This window comes from Polyodon spathula, chromosome 23 (genome assembly GCF_017654505.1).
Source record: "Polyodon spathula isolate WHYD16114869_AA chromosome 23, ASM1765450v1, whole genome shotgun sequence".
Taxonomy (NCBI): Eukaryota; Metazoa; Chordata; class Actinopteri; order Acipenseriformes; family Polyodontidae; genus Polyodon; species Polyodon spathula.
In genome coordinates, this window is record NC_054556.1 from 1,730,926 (window position 1) to 1,745,925 (window position 15,000).

Consider the following 15,000-nt stretch of genomic DNA (forward strand, 5'->3'; position numbering starts at 1 on the left):
ATACTTATTGATGCATTTCATTTGATTTGAATCATTAACAGGTTTTCAGGAAAATGAGAATAAACTTCTCTTTAAAACAGTTTGCAAAAAGGTGGGTCTCAGTCCTTAGCGGTACGCTCATTAAAACATTCCATAGAGTTTTGTGAACAGTCCTTGGATTCTAATACCTTTGATATTTTTAATTCCAACATTCCGTCTGTGCATTCCATCTTCCCCAGCAGTGTAACAGGGCAGCGGATACATGCTGGGCTAGATCCTCAAAGCTGCCTACTGCAAATCACCATTAGTGAAAATAAAAGCCACCAGTTAAACATCTCACAAGAATGAAAAACAGCTTAATACTTCATTCGAGCCTAGAATTAAGTCTTTAAAATCTAATGACAGTTAGAAGAAATAGCTTTGAGAATGTGTCCCTCTTTCTCGCTTGATGCATACAGCGCTATTGGATGTGTGGTGTTTCTTACTGTGACACTTACTGTGTTTCTTACTATGATTTAATCTGCAGTCTGTGCCGGCTGTTAGGACTGCTACTGTAAACAAGAGAACTGTAAGATAAACATCTTCCTGTCCAAGCTGAGCTGTGAGATTTCAGCGCTCTGCCTGCTGAGAGTGAACCCGCTTTGGGAGTGCGTTCACTGGGCTTTGCAGGTGACAGCTCAGCTTGGGTTGCGATCTGTGCTGTGCATCTGTGAGGCATCAACCATTGGAACCCCCCCTCTGCCACCACCACCACCGTTATCAAAATGGAACAGTCCACTGAACATCAGAGATTGAATTCTTGATGGAAGGTTGCACACTAGGGCGAGAGAGAGGGAGGGAGGGAGGGTGGTTTAATGTTAGCTAATTAATGTTAGCTTTAACATGGAAAGAAATGTTGTCCAAGCAATGATTCAGAGAAGTGTTTATCAGCAGGCATCAAATAAACCCATTCGTTAACATGTTGATTGCAAAACGAGACAAGCCGTCCTTCCCTCACCTTTACAGTTGAGCACCAGTCAGTGGCAGTGTCCATGTCGATGTTTTAAAAGCCTGTTGGAAGCGAATTTTCCTCTCCTTTGCGGCGCTGACATTTTTACTGTCCTATTAAAGACTCTATAATCACTTGTGCAGTGGAGCCAGAGCTCCCCACCTCTGCCCTAGCAGAAAGAGAATAGAAAGACCATCTGAAAGCAACGCATTATAATCTGGGCTTTTCAACTCCAGTCCTCGGGGACGATTAACAATGGTCTAAATATTAGAGAGACAGACAGAGAGACAAGAGGAGCGTCTTTCTTTTTCATTTCCTTTGGGAGACGCAGTTCTGCAGCACACTACTCTCAGCGTGAGATTTATCCTGCGTCATCATCAAAGCGAGATTCCCAATTACCACCGCTAGGCTGCCAACAGCTCTACGTTTTGGAGACAACACCCTGCCCACTGGTGGAACACAGAGAAACACTGTTCTTGTTCTGGACTTGATCTGGGTAATAGTTCTGTTAGTTCTATGTGAGCTGAGGAGATGTGTTATATCTATAAGATAATAAAATGTCTAATACAGTTTAGCGCAAGCCTGGTAAAGCAAGCCTGCAGTGGTATGTTCAAGCTCCCGGTCCAGCCAGTGAACCAGTAGGATGACCTCAAGGGGAAGGCCACTTGACCTCCCTGACCCTGTCACACTCCTGCTTTGATAGTGAGCTGGAGCAGAGCAGCGCTGCACTATGGAAACCACATGCTGCTGCTTAGCAGCTCTGCCGTGCAGGAGGGAAATAACTTGCACGTGAAGTCACTTAGGAGGCAGTGCTTCACAGTAAGTGTCTGTAAGTGAATTGCAATGACAGCTGACCTCAACTACTGCACTAGGCTTTGGCACTCCTTTCCTACTCAAAACGAATTCCTGATAAACTCAAATTATATTCATTTTGAACATGAAACCTAAAGGAAAAAACTATGAGAAGGTAAAAGCTTTAAGAAACTTAAGTCAAGCAGAGAAGCGTTTCAGCTGGAGATTCTCGTAGTGCTTGTAGTTTTAATGTAGAATTACAATCAAGCATTTCGAAGTTATGGTTTGTCTACGTAGCTCATTAAAGTTATCGTATAGTTTTATCTGAGAATTCACGATTCTCTGTTGAAATAAATTCACAATGAACAGCCACTGGAAGATAATAAGACTGTTTGCATGTTCACAGGAAAAAGGAAGATTCTGAAGCTGAAAATAGTGTAAGAAATACTTCTAGACACTGGGATATTTTTACCTTAAAAAAACACGAGAGGTGTTCCGGTTTGGAATTAAAACTCTTTACAAGCAGGGAAGCGTCAGTGTGTTTGCTGTTCAGAACAGCTGTCTGAACATTCTAATTGGGAAGGCATGTGATGAACCCTAATTCAGTCTCAGATTAAAGAGTCTGATTGGGTGGCTTGCTGTCTTCATAGCGATTACACTGTAATACAATCGAATTAATCAAAGCAGGACTGATCAGTTACTGAAACAGAGACACCAGCACCACATGGGTCCCTGGTGGGATTATGAGAATGTGAATTTAGCTGACTTGGCCAAGCACTAAAGAAATATAATTCTTTGTATGAAAGGCGCTGTTGTGGACAGGGTGTAAATGGAGAGGGCCCAGACTGATGGCCAGTTTCCCAGTCTAAGCCTCGCCTTTTCTGGCCTCTCTCTCTCGATCCCTAGATCTCTATGTGTGCTCATGGGCTTGTCAGCACCCCTGCGAGGAAATGCTCTGGACGGGGCTATTGGAGACCTCGATCAGGAAATTGAGTGTAATTGGAAACGAGATAAACCCATTTCCAGCGGAAGTGAGTCCCGGCTTCCTGAACCGCTTGGCAAAGGGCCAGGTAAGGGAGAGCACAGCCCCACCACTCACTGCCTTCCACAAGCACTCAGTCACGCTCACGACTCTGAAGATACCAAGGTGCCCAGGACTATCCTGGAATGGAAAACTTGGGTTCCTGTTTTTTATATATGAAAGCAAATCATTGTAATATAGAGTGCCCGATTATTTTACCTGCGTTTTTCTCCCCACATTTACACCGTCTGATTATGTTCCCTCACTGCTGCAATTCCCCACAACACCTCAGGAGGGCTGAAGGGCAACGGGCGTCCTCTGATCCCGCAGCCGAGTCAATTGCTTCTTGTACTCCCAGCAACACGAGAGCGGGTGTTGAAACCATTCCTGCAGGTGTCGAGATCACCAGGTGCTTGGCCAGCAGGGTCCACTGTACCACGGCGAGGAGGATTAGAAACTGTCGATTTTACCTCCCGCATGAGCACCAGAGCCAATGTAACATTCCCTGCCAACTTTGCACAGCCGGGAAGTGAACCTGCTCTCCCGACTTTATGACTTTACCCTGCACAATGGTGGTACCTTTTCCAGGGAGCCAACCAGCCCTTGTTCCAAGCTATCTGTCCAATCTGGAAAACCCTACACCCCCAAGACCCAGCTAAGGTCATCTCCTGCCAGCACTTTGCTTGAACCTTGCTTGAACGAACACGTTCAGATAAGCTAATGACCAAATAAGTTTTTAATTTAAGACCATTTAAAAGCAGGGTGCCAAAAAAAACCCTATCCTTTCCAAACCTATCCTGTTGCAAATCTAAAGGTAACTGCACATTGCATTACTGAGCCGCTCCTTAACATCTCTATGGGGGAAGAGAGGCAGGGCTATCAACCTCGTTCAGAACGAGCTCTGTGTTACAAGGTGGGTGATCTGGAGAGCCAAAGCCTCAGAAGTCCTGCAGAGTTCTTATTAAGTTCTGTTGTTGCTAGTCTGAGATCAGAGGCTGGCTGGGTGGCGCTTCCCTGAGTGACTGGAGCCGAGTTAATGAAAGTCGTGCTGGTGAAGCAGTGAGGGGGGGGTGGGACAGCGTGAGTGAAAGGTAATTAAAACCATTTAGAGCTGCAGGGGGGGGCTGCCTCTGTGGAGGGATCCCACACTGAGAAAGTTGTTATGAAGAGTTTTGTAAGCTCTTTCTAACTCTGCAGGCTGGCAGTTTAATTAACCTCTGTGTGAACTGCTGTGCCCAGTACTAGAAAAACTGAACTGGGCTGAACTGCACTGAAGACAACACAGGATCAAGAACCTCAGCCTTACAGGGATTCAATCTATGAATTTAAGGGCATCCTAATAGTTGGTAGCGTCACGCCCGTCACTAGGTGAAACAGCCGGTAGCAGCAGTAAATGGGACGTCAAATTATCAGTGACACAATTCAAAGACAATCGCTGAGTCTCAGTATTAAGGGTGGCTGTCAATCACCACGTTGAGAATGCCTGAATGCAGGCAAGGCAGTCGGAATTCTAGAACTCACTCAGTCCATCACGTGACCTGTGCAGTGGTGTCTGACCTGCGGGATTGTGAGAAGTGAGTGGCAGTGTGACACTGCGGTTTACTGGTTAACAGCACCAGGGAGTCTGTGACCCACAGGCCACCACCGCTAATCCCTTATTACAGGCTCCAGAGATCTCTCAGATAGAGGGGCTAGGGTTAGCTCATCGGTTGTTAATAGTGGTCTTAGAAAGCTTTAGGATGGTGTTAACAAGATATGCTTAAAAACTACTGATGATAGTACAGCTGCTGGGATTTTCATAATGTGTGGTCATGAACTTCACAGTAACCCCCCCCCCGTCAACCCCCAGGTGTGATTCATACTATTAGCACAATCTATAAACTGTTGCAACAACATTCTGTCGGTCAGTTTGAACTGGGCCACACACCTCCAGATGAATGTGGGCTTCAACATTTCTCTGCAGGGTGTTGGGACCCTGCTCCCCTCTATAAAATCAGCTCAGACAGATGCTGGCAATTATTATGGATGATTGTTTTAGTTTAGAGCGAGTTCTCTGGAAGTCCTTTTTGGAAAAGTATTTTCCCTTTGAACTCCTGCAGCCTGCGAATGATTTATTTTCTGTAAAGCAGTGAAAACCCATTTTGTGACACGACCACATTTGTGGCCCCTGGACCCTGCAGTGGGTTAAGCATCACATTTTAGCGTGCATGAACGGGAGTGCCTTGAACTCGTCTTTATAGGCAAGCACACAGGAAAAAACAAACAACCATGCAGCCTTTTTAACTAACATTTCCAGCAGGATTTGTGCTGTTTAATACTGACTGGCACAAGGAAACCGCTGTGCTCCAGCTTCGGGATTCTTGCCAGTCTGGCACTCCAGGTAGACTCAGGACTGTTTCATAGAGTACTTAGAAACATCCTCTGAGATCAAACAACTCTTTGAAAAGTGAAAATAAACTTCCAACCCTCTCTCAAAAGCGATCTTTAAAAGTACAGTCAACAAAACATCCTCTAAATCAGTCTTTACGTGATTCAGAATGTTTCTCCACCCGGTGACTGTGCTAACATTGGGTATCCACAACAGCACGCAATGCCAGACCCATTATCTAGTTGCAAGTAAATATGGTGGCTTGGGGTGGTTGAAGGAGGAACGCAGCCCTTGAAATATCTACTCCTATGTGGCTCTGAAACCCAGCATTCCCAGGGAAGCATCTGGCCGATTAACTGAACATAAATGTTTACTCCTCTGAAACGCTGCGCTGGTTTGCAAAAAAACACGCAGACCGAGCTCCCTGCGGCTGTAAAAGGGAAGAGAAGAGGGTTAGTAATGGATTTCATTGTGAGAATGAAGTACTGTCAGTGCAGATAGCTGTTTGTTAGCTGGCCACAACATGGTTACATGCAAAGCTTTAGCAGGGTTTGAATGGCCAGGTTACGGGTGTGCTCATAGACTGACACAGGGGAATCAGCCTCCACTGTGTCACCCGTCTTGTCGTGTGACTGATAGGGGATAGCGTCATGAAGTCAGTCAGCATGCACAGTGCAGGCAGATCGGTCCTGAGGAATGAAGGTGTGGCCACTTTATTAGGAACACACACTTTCCAATCACCTTTTAATCCCCCTGTGTGTATTTGACTGATAGATTTACAGAGATTGTGCTCCAAACTTTGCATGCTTGTTTCAGACACTAACTCACAGATACAGTCATCCTAACAATATCTCACAGGTCGAAGGCCGTTCCTAACAGGATTCCACATAGTCGAAGCTAATCCATATGATATATATATATATATAGATATATATATATATATATATATGGCTTCTATTTTCAAGACAGGCGTTTGAGTTTATCACCCTAAGTTATTCTTCTTGTTTTATAGTACACTATTATAATTATTATTATTTAAAAGGGAGTGTCTCAAACTTTTCACCAGAGCAAAGCCCAAGAGCAGTAATCCAGTCCCGCACTGCATCACAGCCTTGCTGAATGCCGGCTGTGTTTACAAGGCTCTCACAGATATTGATTTTGTGGGCTACGTCAATGTAATGCTACACCATCCTTCTCATAGTGGATTACTTTGATTTACAGTGCTTTGATGAAGTCCACAAGACTCACTTCTGCCAATGTCTTGTAAATAGAGCCATTACTATAATTGAGATGAGAGACAGCTTGTCTTTTCAGTAGACTCTTTGATTGCGGCATGTCTGTAAATGATATCGCTGTTGTTAAGAATAGGAAACAAGCATTAATAACCCTGAGATGGAAAATGTTAAATACTGTAACCAGTCACAGATTAGAATCAGGTGAGGACAGAGACACAGAGAAACAACATTCTTTCATTCACACAGTGTGCAGAATATTACATTGCTGCTTCGTTTCACCAGGTATCACTAATCTTAGATCATCTTATTTTAAGTAAGGTAATCCAAAACTAGTGCTAATCAGGGTCTGTGCAATATATACTATACACTATACTGCATGAATTAAACAATATAGAACTAGCATATAGCAAAACATATAGCATAACATAACATAAAACGTATTGCAAAGTACATTTCAAATACATTGATAAAGTGTTGCTGGAAAGGATCACAGGTTGATGACGGTCTGGTTACTGTTAAACTGGGAAACAGTATAACAGCTGGGTGAGTTCAAGCAATAGGGCAATGGAAATGGCAGGCCATTGAAGGCAGGGTCAGGGATAATGAGTGTGCTCATTAACCCCCCATTGTTCCCTTCTTTGGCTTTCAGCTGGGGATGCTTGTCCTGTTCTCAGAGCTTCAGCACTACAGCTCAGCATGAGCGACAACTGATTGCCTTGGTTTCTCTTTCGGGGGGTTACATGTAAACACTGATGTGAATCCGGAACGCGTTTTTCAAAATGTAAAACTGCAGCCATGTCCTAGTCTGGTAGACGAGCGTTTCATTCAAACATCAGGTCTCGAACTCGACTTGGTCAGGACGCTAATTCATTCATAATGAGCTTTTGTAAATGAGTGTAGTTTAGGTTTGCATGCTGTAAAAATAGATGAGCGCTATGCTCAGGGTTAAAAGTCCCGCAATGGAACAAGCGCTAGTCTGCAGTTAGCTCAATGCAGTAGTTATTTTAATGCCCCCTGGTAGCTCCAGAGCTCCGGCCCGGGGTTAAAGGTGGCTGGCCCTGTCTTTGATCTGGCTGCAGGGAGGTTTCCGCGAGGGCAGCTCATTAGGTCCAGAGGTTGTGTGCCGGGGAGTAAACAGGAAAGCCGATATCCGCTGCAGTCTGTCCCGGCTCCTTAATGATGTCATTTGATGTCACCGGGTAGCATTCCGAAAGCAAGCAGGACAAGACAAGCTATTGTAGCAGCCCACGAGAGCAAATCCCCCTTCCATCAAGAGATTCACTTCCAGTCAGCTTTTAAAAAGCGCGCAAGTTAACTGCCACTCATTGGTACTCAATTGTAAAGGTGAGGGACAGGCAGCTTTGTTTTAAATGAACACATTAATGCATGGATTTATTTTAATGCTGGCTGACCAATACTTCTTAAAGGTACTTGGAAAATACAAGTCTTGTTTCACCCTTGTTTACAGCGGTGCTTCAAGATATCCATGATATGAAAGGGAAGGGTTTCTTCTCAAACACCTGCTATCATTTTAATCAAGGTACCATACGCGAGCCTAACCTTTATAAATTCTTGGCTAATGCTGTGTAACATTTCATTTCATTCTACATGTGTATTATTAGCATGGCTAATCACTGCTGTCTTTGTCCCTGGAGACAGGCATGATTTAGATGTGCACATGCCCTTGTATTAATTTAATTGGCCCTGCAATGCTTATGTCTTGATCAGGAGCCAGCCAGATGCTGCAATGCTTCAACCCGTCGCCTTGCTCAAATATTTCACTCTGTAATCCGGACGTCAGGTCATGCCTGCGGCTGCCTTCAGCTTACAGGGCCACACCAACAAAAATCAAACACAAAACCATTTAGTGGTAATCGTGTCTGAAAAGAGTCCTCCCTTTGTGGTGTAACGTATGCTTCCTTCCACTCCTGTCATTCCAGTGTCTCTCAGCACGTTGGAAACCCAACACCACAGCCATCCTGCCAGGGCTCACAAAGCTACATTTGTGCTTTTATAGTGGAATGGGAACCCACTGTTGGCCTTTGCTGATTTATACACAGATTCCCCCCAAATAGTCGTCAAGCATGCATGAGTTCACAGCGGTTACCGGTATTCAAACTCAAGCACCGTGCAGCATCCTGTGTTGTGCTTGATGCTGCTGCTGTTGCTGCTGCTAGCACTGGAGTAAATGGAACACAGAATTCCATTCCAAATGTTTGGAATGTTCTTTTCTATCAATGTTCTGACTCGGGGAGGGACTGAGTGGCAGCACGGCTCTGTGATACCCAGTGCTTTGCAGTCTTGCAGCTGAGAGTCAAGGCGTTCCACCACGGGGAGTTTAGAGAATAAAGCAAGTCCTGAATCCAGGGTTGTGACTGCTGTTGATCACTGGGATCCCCTTGTCTTAATGTAAGAACTGTCCTGGCAGGGGGCTGCATGAATGAGGTGACAAAGCCTTGTTACAACAAGCCAGCAGTGAATGGAACTCCAATATCCTGCCGGTGTCTGTCTGGACAGGGCCCTGGACCACCTGCTCCATCTCACAGCTACCCTGCATGGGGAATGTGTGCGGCATGGTGTCCCTGTGCTCTCAAGAGTCTCTTTCAGTATAATTAAAGTGTGGGTGTAGCTGGGTGTGCCCCAAAAACAAGCAGCAGAGTCTTCATGCTCGGGGGAGTTTGCAGTCTAGACACTGGAAAATCTTGCATTCACAGGAAAACATATTTATATATATATATTTATTTAAACCACCATGATAATCTCTTCCCGCTACCTGATATTCCTTTTGTAGCCATCAAGGGGGTCCTGGTCTTCCAGACAGTCAAGGTTATTAACAGGATCGGAAGTTTTCCTCATTTCTGCTGAAACTAAATAGCTCCTTGTGATTTCCTTCCCATGCAAAATCTTTTTAGTTTTGTTTTAATCTTCCACAGACACCGTGTGCACTGTATCAAATTCATTGGAAAAAAAAATGCTTGACTTATACAGTGTATATTAATAGTATCAGATACATCCAGAACAAAGAAACTGTAGGAAATGTCTTTTGTATTTCAATGTATTTGATTAATCATGCCAGCCTGTGCTGTTTTAAGTAAAGCTGGACAGATATATTAGGGTTTATTTTATATTGCTTTTGCCATTCTTCGGGGTTGCTGTTGCACCAATGCCAAGGTCAGCCAAAATGAGTCCGATTTAAAAAGGCGCTCCAGGAGTTTTGGGGAGTGTCGCTGGTGATGTGTGAAGAATGTAGTGGACCTATTGCTAGGGGGATGCTGCGGGACCCTGGTCAATCCTGGGACCCCAGTGTCAGCGTGTGGAGGGGAGTGAGGGGTCTGTGAGAGCGTGTGTTCAGAGGCTCTGCAGAGTCAATCCTGGGACCCCAGTGTCAGCGTGCGGAGGGGAGTGAGGGGTCTGTGAGAGCGTGTGTTCAGAGGCTCTGCAGAGTCAATCCTGGGACCCCAGTGTCAGCGTGCGGAGGGGAGTGATGGGTCTGTGAGAGCGTGTGTTCAGAGGCTCTGCAGAGTCAATCCTGGGACCCCAGTGTCAGCGTGTGGAGGGGAGTGAGGGGTCTGTGAGAGCGTGTGTTCAGAGGCTCTGCAGAGTCAATCCTGGGACCCCAGTGTCAGCGTGTGGAGGGGAGTGAGGGGTCTGTGAGAGCGTGTGTTCAGAGGCTCTGCAGAGTCAATCCTGGGACCCCAGTGTCAGCGTGTGGAGGGGAGTGAGGGTCTGTGAGAGCGTGTATCCCCTAGTAGTAGCCTGGGGGTCAAGGAAGTTCGCACAGTCCACACGCCACTCTCAAGTCCCCAGAACAAGCGCGTGGTAAGATGTCTCCGGTCGGGGAGTGTCTCAGCAGGGGAGGAGTGGGGTCACAGGTCGGCGTGTTCCTCCCCTGTCAACCCAGAACCAACTGGAGACACTCAGTGGGTCTCAGCTGTAAAGGGTCAGGGGAAGGACCGTCCACCAGGTGAGAGGACTCTGGGTCACAGTACTTGCAAGGGTGTCACTGCGGTGGCGCACACAAGTCTAAGTAGTCCGAGAGCGTATCATAGTTAGGACACTGAGGTTCGACAGTCGCACATGGAGTGGGGGGACTCACTACACCCAGGACGAACTACTCGCACACAAGGTCTTTAGGTGAAGAGTACCGTTCAATCCTGGGACCCCAGTGTCAGCGTGTGGAGGGGAGTGAGGGGTGTGAGAGCGTGTGTTCAGAGGCTCTGCAGAGTCAATCCTGGGACCCCAGTGTCAGCGTGTGGAGGGGAGTGAGGGGTTCTGCAGAGTGTCTGGCCAGCGTTTCTCTGTTTATTGGGGTAGTTTGTGTCTCTGAATGGTTCCAGCTGGTTCATACTTAATTTTTCCAGTTCCCGTGTATCAAGGAGCATTGACCCTGACTGTCACCGAGGGAGCCGGAGCTGGGGAGGGTCCTGCCACCTACGACGTCGCTATCTGAGCTGTGTCAGCCGTCAAGATGCAAGGATCCTTGTCATGATGTCATTGCTTTCCCTTATAAAAGTCTGCCGCAGTAAAAGCACCAACTGAAAGCCTGGGAAACGTATTTTCACAGTGTTCCCACTTATCAGACAGCCCTTTATACCATAGAACGTGTCACAACGCAGCATGGTGGTGGTGCCATTTGACCCTTAATGCCATTCGACTTGCACTTTCATTCTGGTTATAATGCAGAACACAAATAGCCTGATCTTATAACTATGCAGTGGCATGGAATTGGAGTGGTGTATTTTATACAAACTGGTGCGAGCCTCACACTGGACCAATAGCTTTGAGACGGGCCAGCTTTCTCATTTGCTCTGTCTGCACCGAGCAGTTAAAGAAGCCAGCCTCCAGAGAGGGCTCTGCTGACCAGACCCCATTACAGGTGCATGCACTGTTCCCATGCCTGTTGTTAATGAGAACGAGCCAATAAAACTCAGATTGGGGAATAGATGCAAGCAGCCTGCTAATTTGTCATTGAGAATGTGTCTGCCTTGTCACATGTACCCAGAGGGGCCTTGTCAATTCTTGTTTGAATCCAGTGTTCGTTACGTGACACCTGTTCCGGTCATAATTAGGGGACATCAGTCTGCAGCGCTGTCAAAGTGGAAAAAGCAATACATCATCTTGGGTGTGTCGAATCCTGTTCTGGAATCCATTCTCGATGAACACACTGCCCTGACCATTGCCCTCAGCACCCTCTCTCTATCCCTACAAGGCCAACGAGTTCATTCAGGTCCCGGGTGACAGTGATTAATGGTGGGGTGCTCATTCCTGGGTAAATGAGCCCGAAGGCAAAGCATTTATGCTTTCCAGAAAGGTCCTATATTTATAACATCATTTCCTGCACTAATTTTGTTGCATCCCAGCATGGGTGTAGACAAATCACAGTGGACTGTAGAATGCACAAGGAAATGTGCTTAAAATGTACTGGTGGGGTTTCTTCTTGATTCAGCAAGACCGGTCCCTGGGGTCGCCATCTCTTGATTGCATTTTGTAAACTTCAGTAAACTTTCTTTCTGCCAGGGCTATCTAATCTTGGTCATTTTACAGAAATAAGGGTAAAATGTATGTGGTATCCTATAGAAATGTGTTTTTCTGAACCAGTAGGTTCTCTGAATTCCCCCGCCCCCTCGCTCAGTGTCTGTGGTCGTGTGTCTCTGCAGAGCTGGTGCGCAATGGCAGGATGGTGCCTCTGCCCTTCAGTGCTGGGGATTTGCACTCCATCATCGTTGACGAAGACAGCAGGAAGCTGTATGCTGCCACCAAGGACCACCTGGTGTCCACGAATCTGGACAACATCAGCCATGGGCTCAAGAAGGTAGGCACAGCCTGTATTGTTCTGAAACTTTTTTGTTTGGTTTCACGCTACAGACTAATAATAAAAGGTGTGTTCAGTGTACAGCAGTGGTGTGCAAAAACTCGGACTTGCCTTTCAGAGGTATTTTGTTATCAGCAGATATTCAGTTAATCCTTTCATTAACGTGTTGATTTCAAAACATGAAAAGCTGCCCTTCCCTCTCTTATTTACAACTGAGTATCAATCAACGATGAATAACTTCTGCATTGAGTGTTTTAAAAGCACATTGGAAGAATATTTTCCTCTCATCTGGGGTGCCATGCTGGCGTACCAAAGCCGGAAACTGACTGAAAAGAAACTTTGAGCTACTAGGGCTAAGATGTGATCATTTTAAACTAATTTCATCTGCGACTTGAACCCGGGTTTGTGCAGGAAGCCACTGCGTCACCAGGACCTGCACACTGGCTGATAATTCAGACTGTGGCTCTGCTGAGCATCTGGTGTTGCTGTTGTTTGGGAAGTCGCTAAACAGCTGTGCCCTGGGACAGCCAGCCTCAGCGCGGGACCCCTCTACTGGGAGATCACAGATAACCTCTCCCACCCAGCACTGGGGAGCGCTAATTGGGCCCAAATCACTCTTAATTTGTTGGGTAATAGAGCTGGATGCTTCTCTCCCAGCGGTGCTGCTTGGAATTTGGGGGGGAGGGGGTAGTTTATATACTGTAGTAGTTGGTTAAGATGGTTTGGATGGGGGGGGGGTGTATTTTATATACTGTAGTAGTTGGTTAAGATGGTTTGGATGGGGGGGGTATTTTATATACTGTGTATTTTATATACTGTAGTAGTTGGTTAAGATGGTTTGGATGGGGGGGTGTATTTTATATACTGTAGTAGTTGGTTAAGATGGTTTGGATGGGGGGGTGTATTTTATATACTGTAGTAGTTGGTTAAGATGGTTTGGATGGGGGGGGGGGTGTATTTTATATACTGTAGTAGTTAGTTAAGATGGTTTGGATGGGGGGGTGTATTTTATATACTGTAGTAGTTGGTTAAGATGGTTTGGATGGGGGGGTGTATTTTATATACTGTAGTAGTTGGTTAAGATGGTTTGGATGGGGGGGTGTATTTTATATACTGGGGGGATGGTGTATTTTATATACTGTAGTAGTTGGTTAAGATGGTTTGGATGGGGGGGTGTATTTTATATACTGTAGTAGTTGGTTAAGATGGTTTGGATGGGGGGGTGTATTTTATATACTGTAGTAGTTGGTTAAGATGGTTTGGATGGGGGGGTGTATTTTATATACTGTAGTAGTTGGTTAAGATGGTTTGGATGGGGGGGTGTATTTTATATACTGTAGTAGTTGGTTAAGATGGTTTGGATGGGGGGGTGTATTTTATATACTGTAGTAGTTGGTTAAGATGGTTTGGATGGGGGGGTGTATTTTATATACTGTAGTAGTTGGTTAAGATGGTTTGGATGGGGGGGGTATTTTATATACTGTAGTAGTTGGTTAAGATGGTTTGGATGGGGGGGGGTGTGTATTTTATATACTGTAGTAGTTGGTTAAGATGGTTTGGATGGGGGGGTGTATTTTATATACTGTAGTAGTTGGTTAAGATGGTTTGGATGGGGGGGTGTATTTTATATACTGTAGTAGTTGGTTAAGATGGTTTGGATGGGGGGGTGTATTTTATATACTGTAGTAGTTGGTTAAGATGGTTTGGATGGGGGGGTGTATTTTATATACTGTAGTAGTTGGTTAAGATGGTTTGGATGGGGGGGTGTATTTTATATACTGTAGTAGTTGGTTAAGATGGTTTGGATGGGGGGGTGTATTTTATATACTGTAGTAGTTGGTTAAGATGGTTTGGATGGGGGGGTGTATTTTATATACTGTAGTAGTTGGTTAAGATGGTTTGGATGGGGGGGTGTATTTTATATACTGTAGTAGTTGGTTAAGATGGTTTGGATGGGGGGGTGTATTTTATATACTGTAGTAGTTGGTTAAGATGGTTTGGATGGGGGGGTGTATTTTATATACTGTAGTAGTTGGTTAAGATGGTTTGGATGGGGGGGGGTGTATTTTATATACTGTAGTAGTTGGTTAAGATGGTTTGGATGGGGGGGGTATTTTATATACTGTAGTAGTTGGTTAAGATGGTTTGGATGGGGGGGTGTATTTTATATACTGTAGTGGTTGGTTAAGATGGTTTGGATGGGGGGGGTGTATTTTATATACTGTAGTAGTTGGTTAAGATGGTTTGGATGGGGGGGTGTATTTTATATACTGTAGTAGTTAGTTAAGATGGTTTGGATGGGGGGGTGTATTTTATATACTGTAGTAGTTGGTTAAGATGGTTTGGATGGGGGGGTGTATTTTATATACTGTAGTAGTTGGTTAAGATGGTTTGGATGGGGGGGTGTATTTTATATACTGTAGTAGTTGGTTAAGATGGTTTGGATGGGGGGGGTGGGGGGGTGTATTTTATATACTGTAGTAGTTGGTTAAGATGGTTTGGATGGGGGGGTGTATTTTATATACTGTAGTAGTTGGTTAAGATGGTTTGGATGGGGGGGGGGTGTATTTTATATACTGTAGTAGTTGGTTAAGATGGTTTGGATGGGGGGGGTGTATTTTATATACTGTAGTAGTTGGTTAAGATGGTTTGGATGGGGGGGGGGGTGTATTTTATATACTGTAGTAGTTGGTTAAGATGGTTTGGATGGGGGGGGTGTATTTTATATACTGTAGTAGTTGGTTAAGATGGTTTGGATGGGGGGGTGTATTTTATATACTGTAGTAGTTGGTTAAGATGGTTTGG

General features: G+C 45.2%; 1 protein-coding gene across 3 annotated transcripts in view; it reads left to right on the plus strand.

The window, feature by feature from the left end:
* LOC121298066 (semaphorin-3A-like) overlaps positions 1-15,000 on the plus strand; it is a 58,479-nt gene that overhangs the window by 6,123 nt on the left and 37,356 nt on the right. For 2 of the 3 annotated variants that reach the window (XM_041224847.1, XM_041224848.1), the window contains exon 3: positions 12,041-12,195. In XM_041224847.1, the coding sequence (XP_041080781.1) occupies positions 12,041-12,195 (155 nt within the window). Of the gene's footprint in view, positions 1-2,671; positions 2,830-12,040; positions 12,196-15,000 lie in introns of those variants that run through there. The other variant, XM_041224849.1, reaches the window with a different exon arrangement.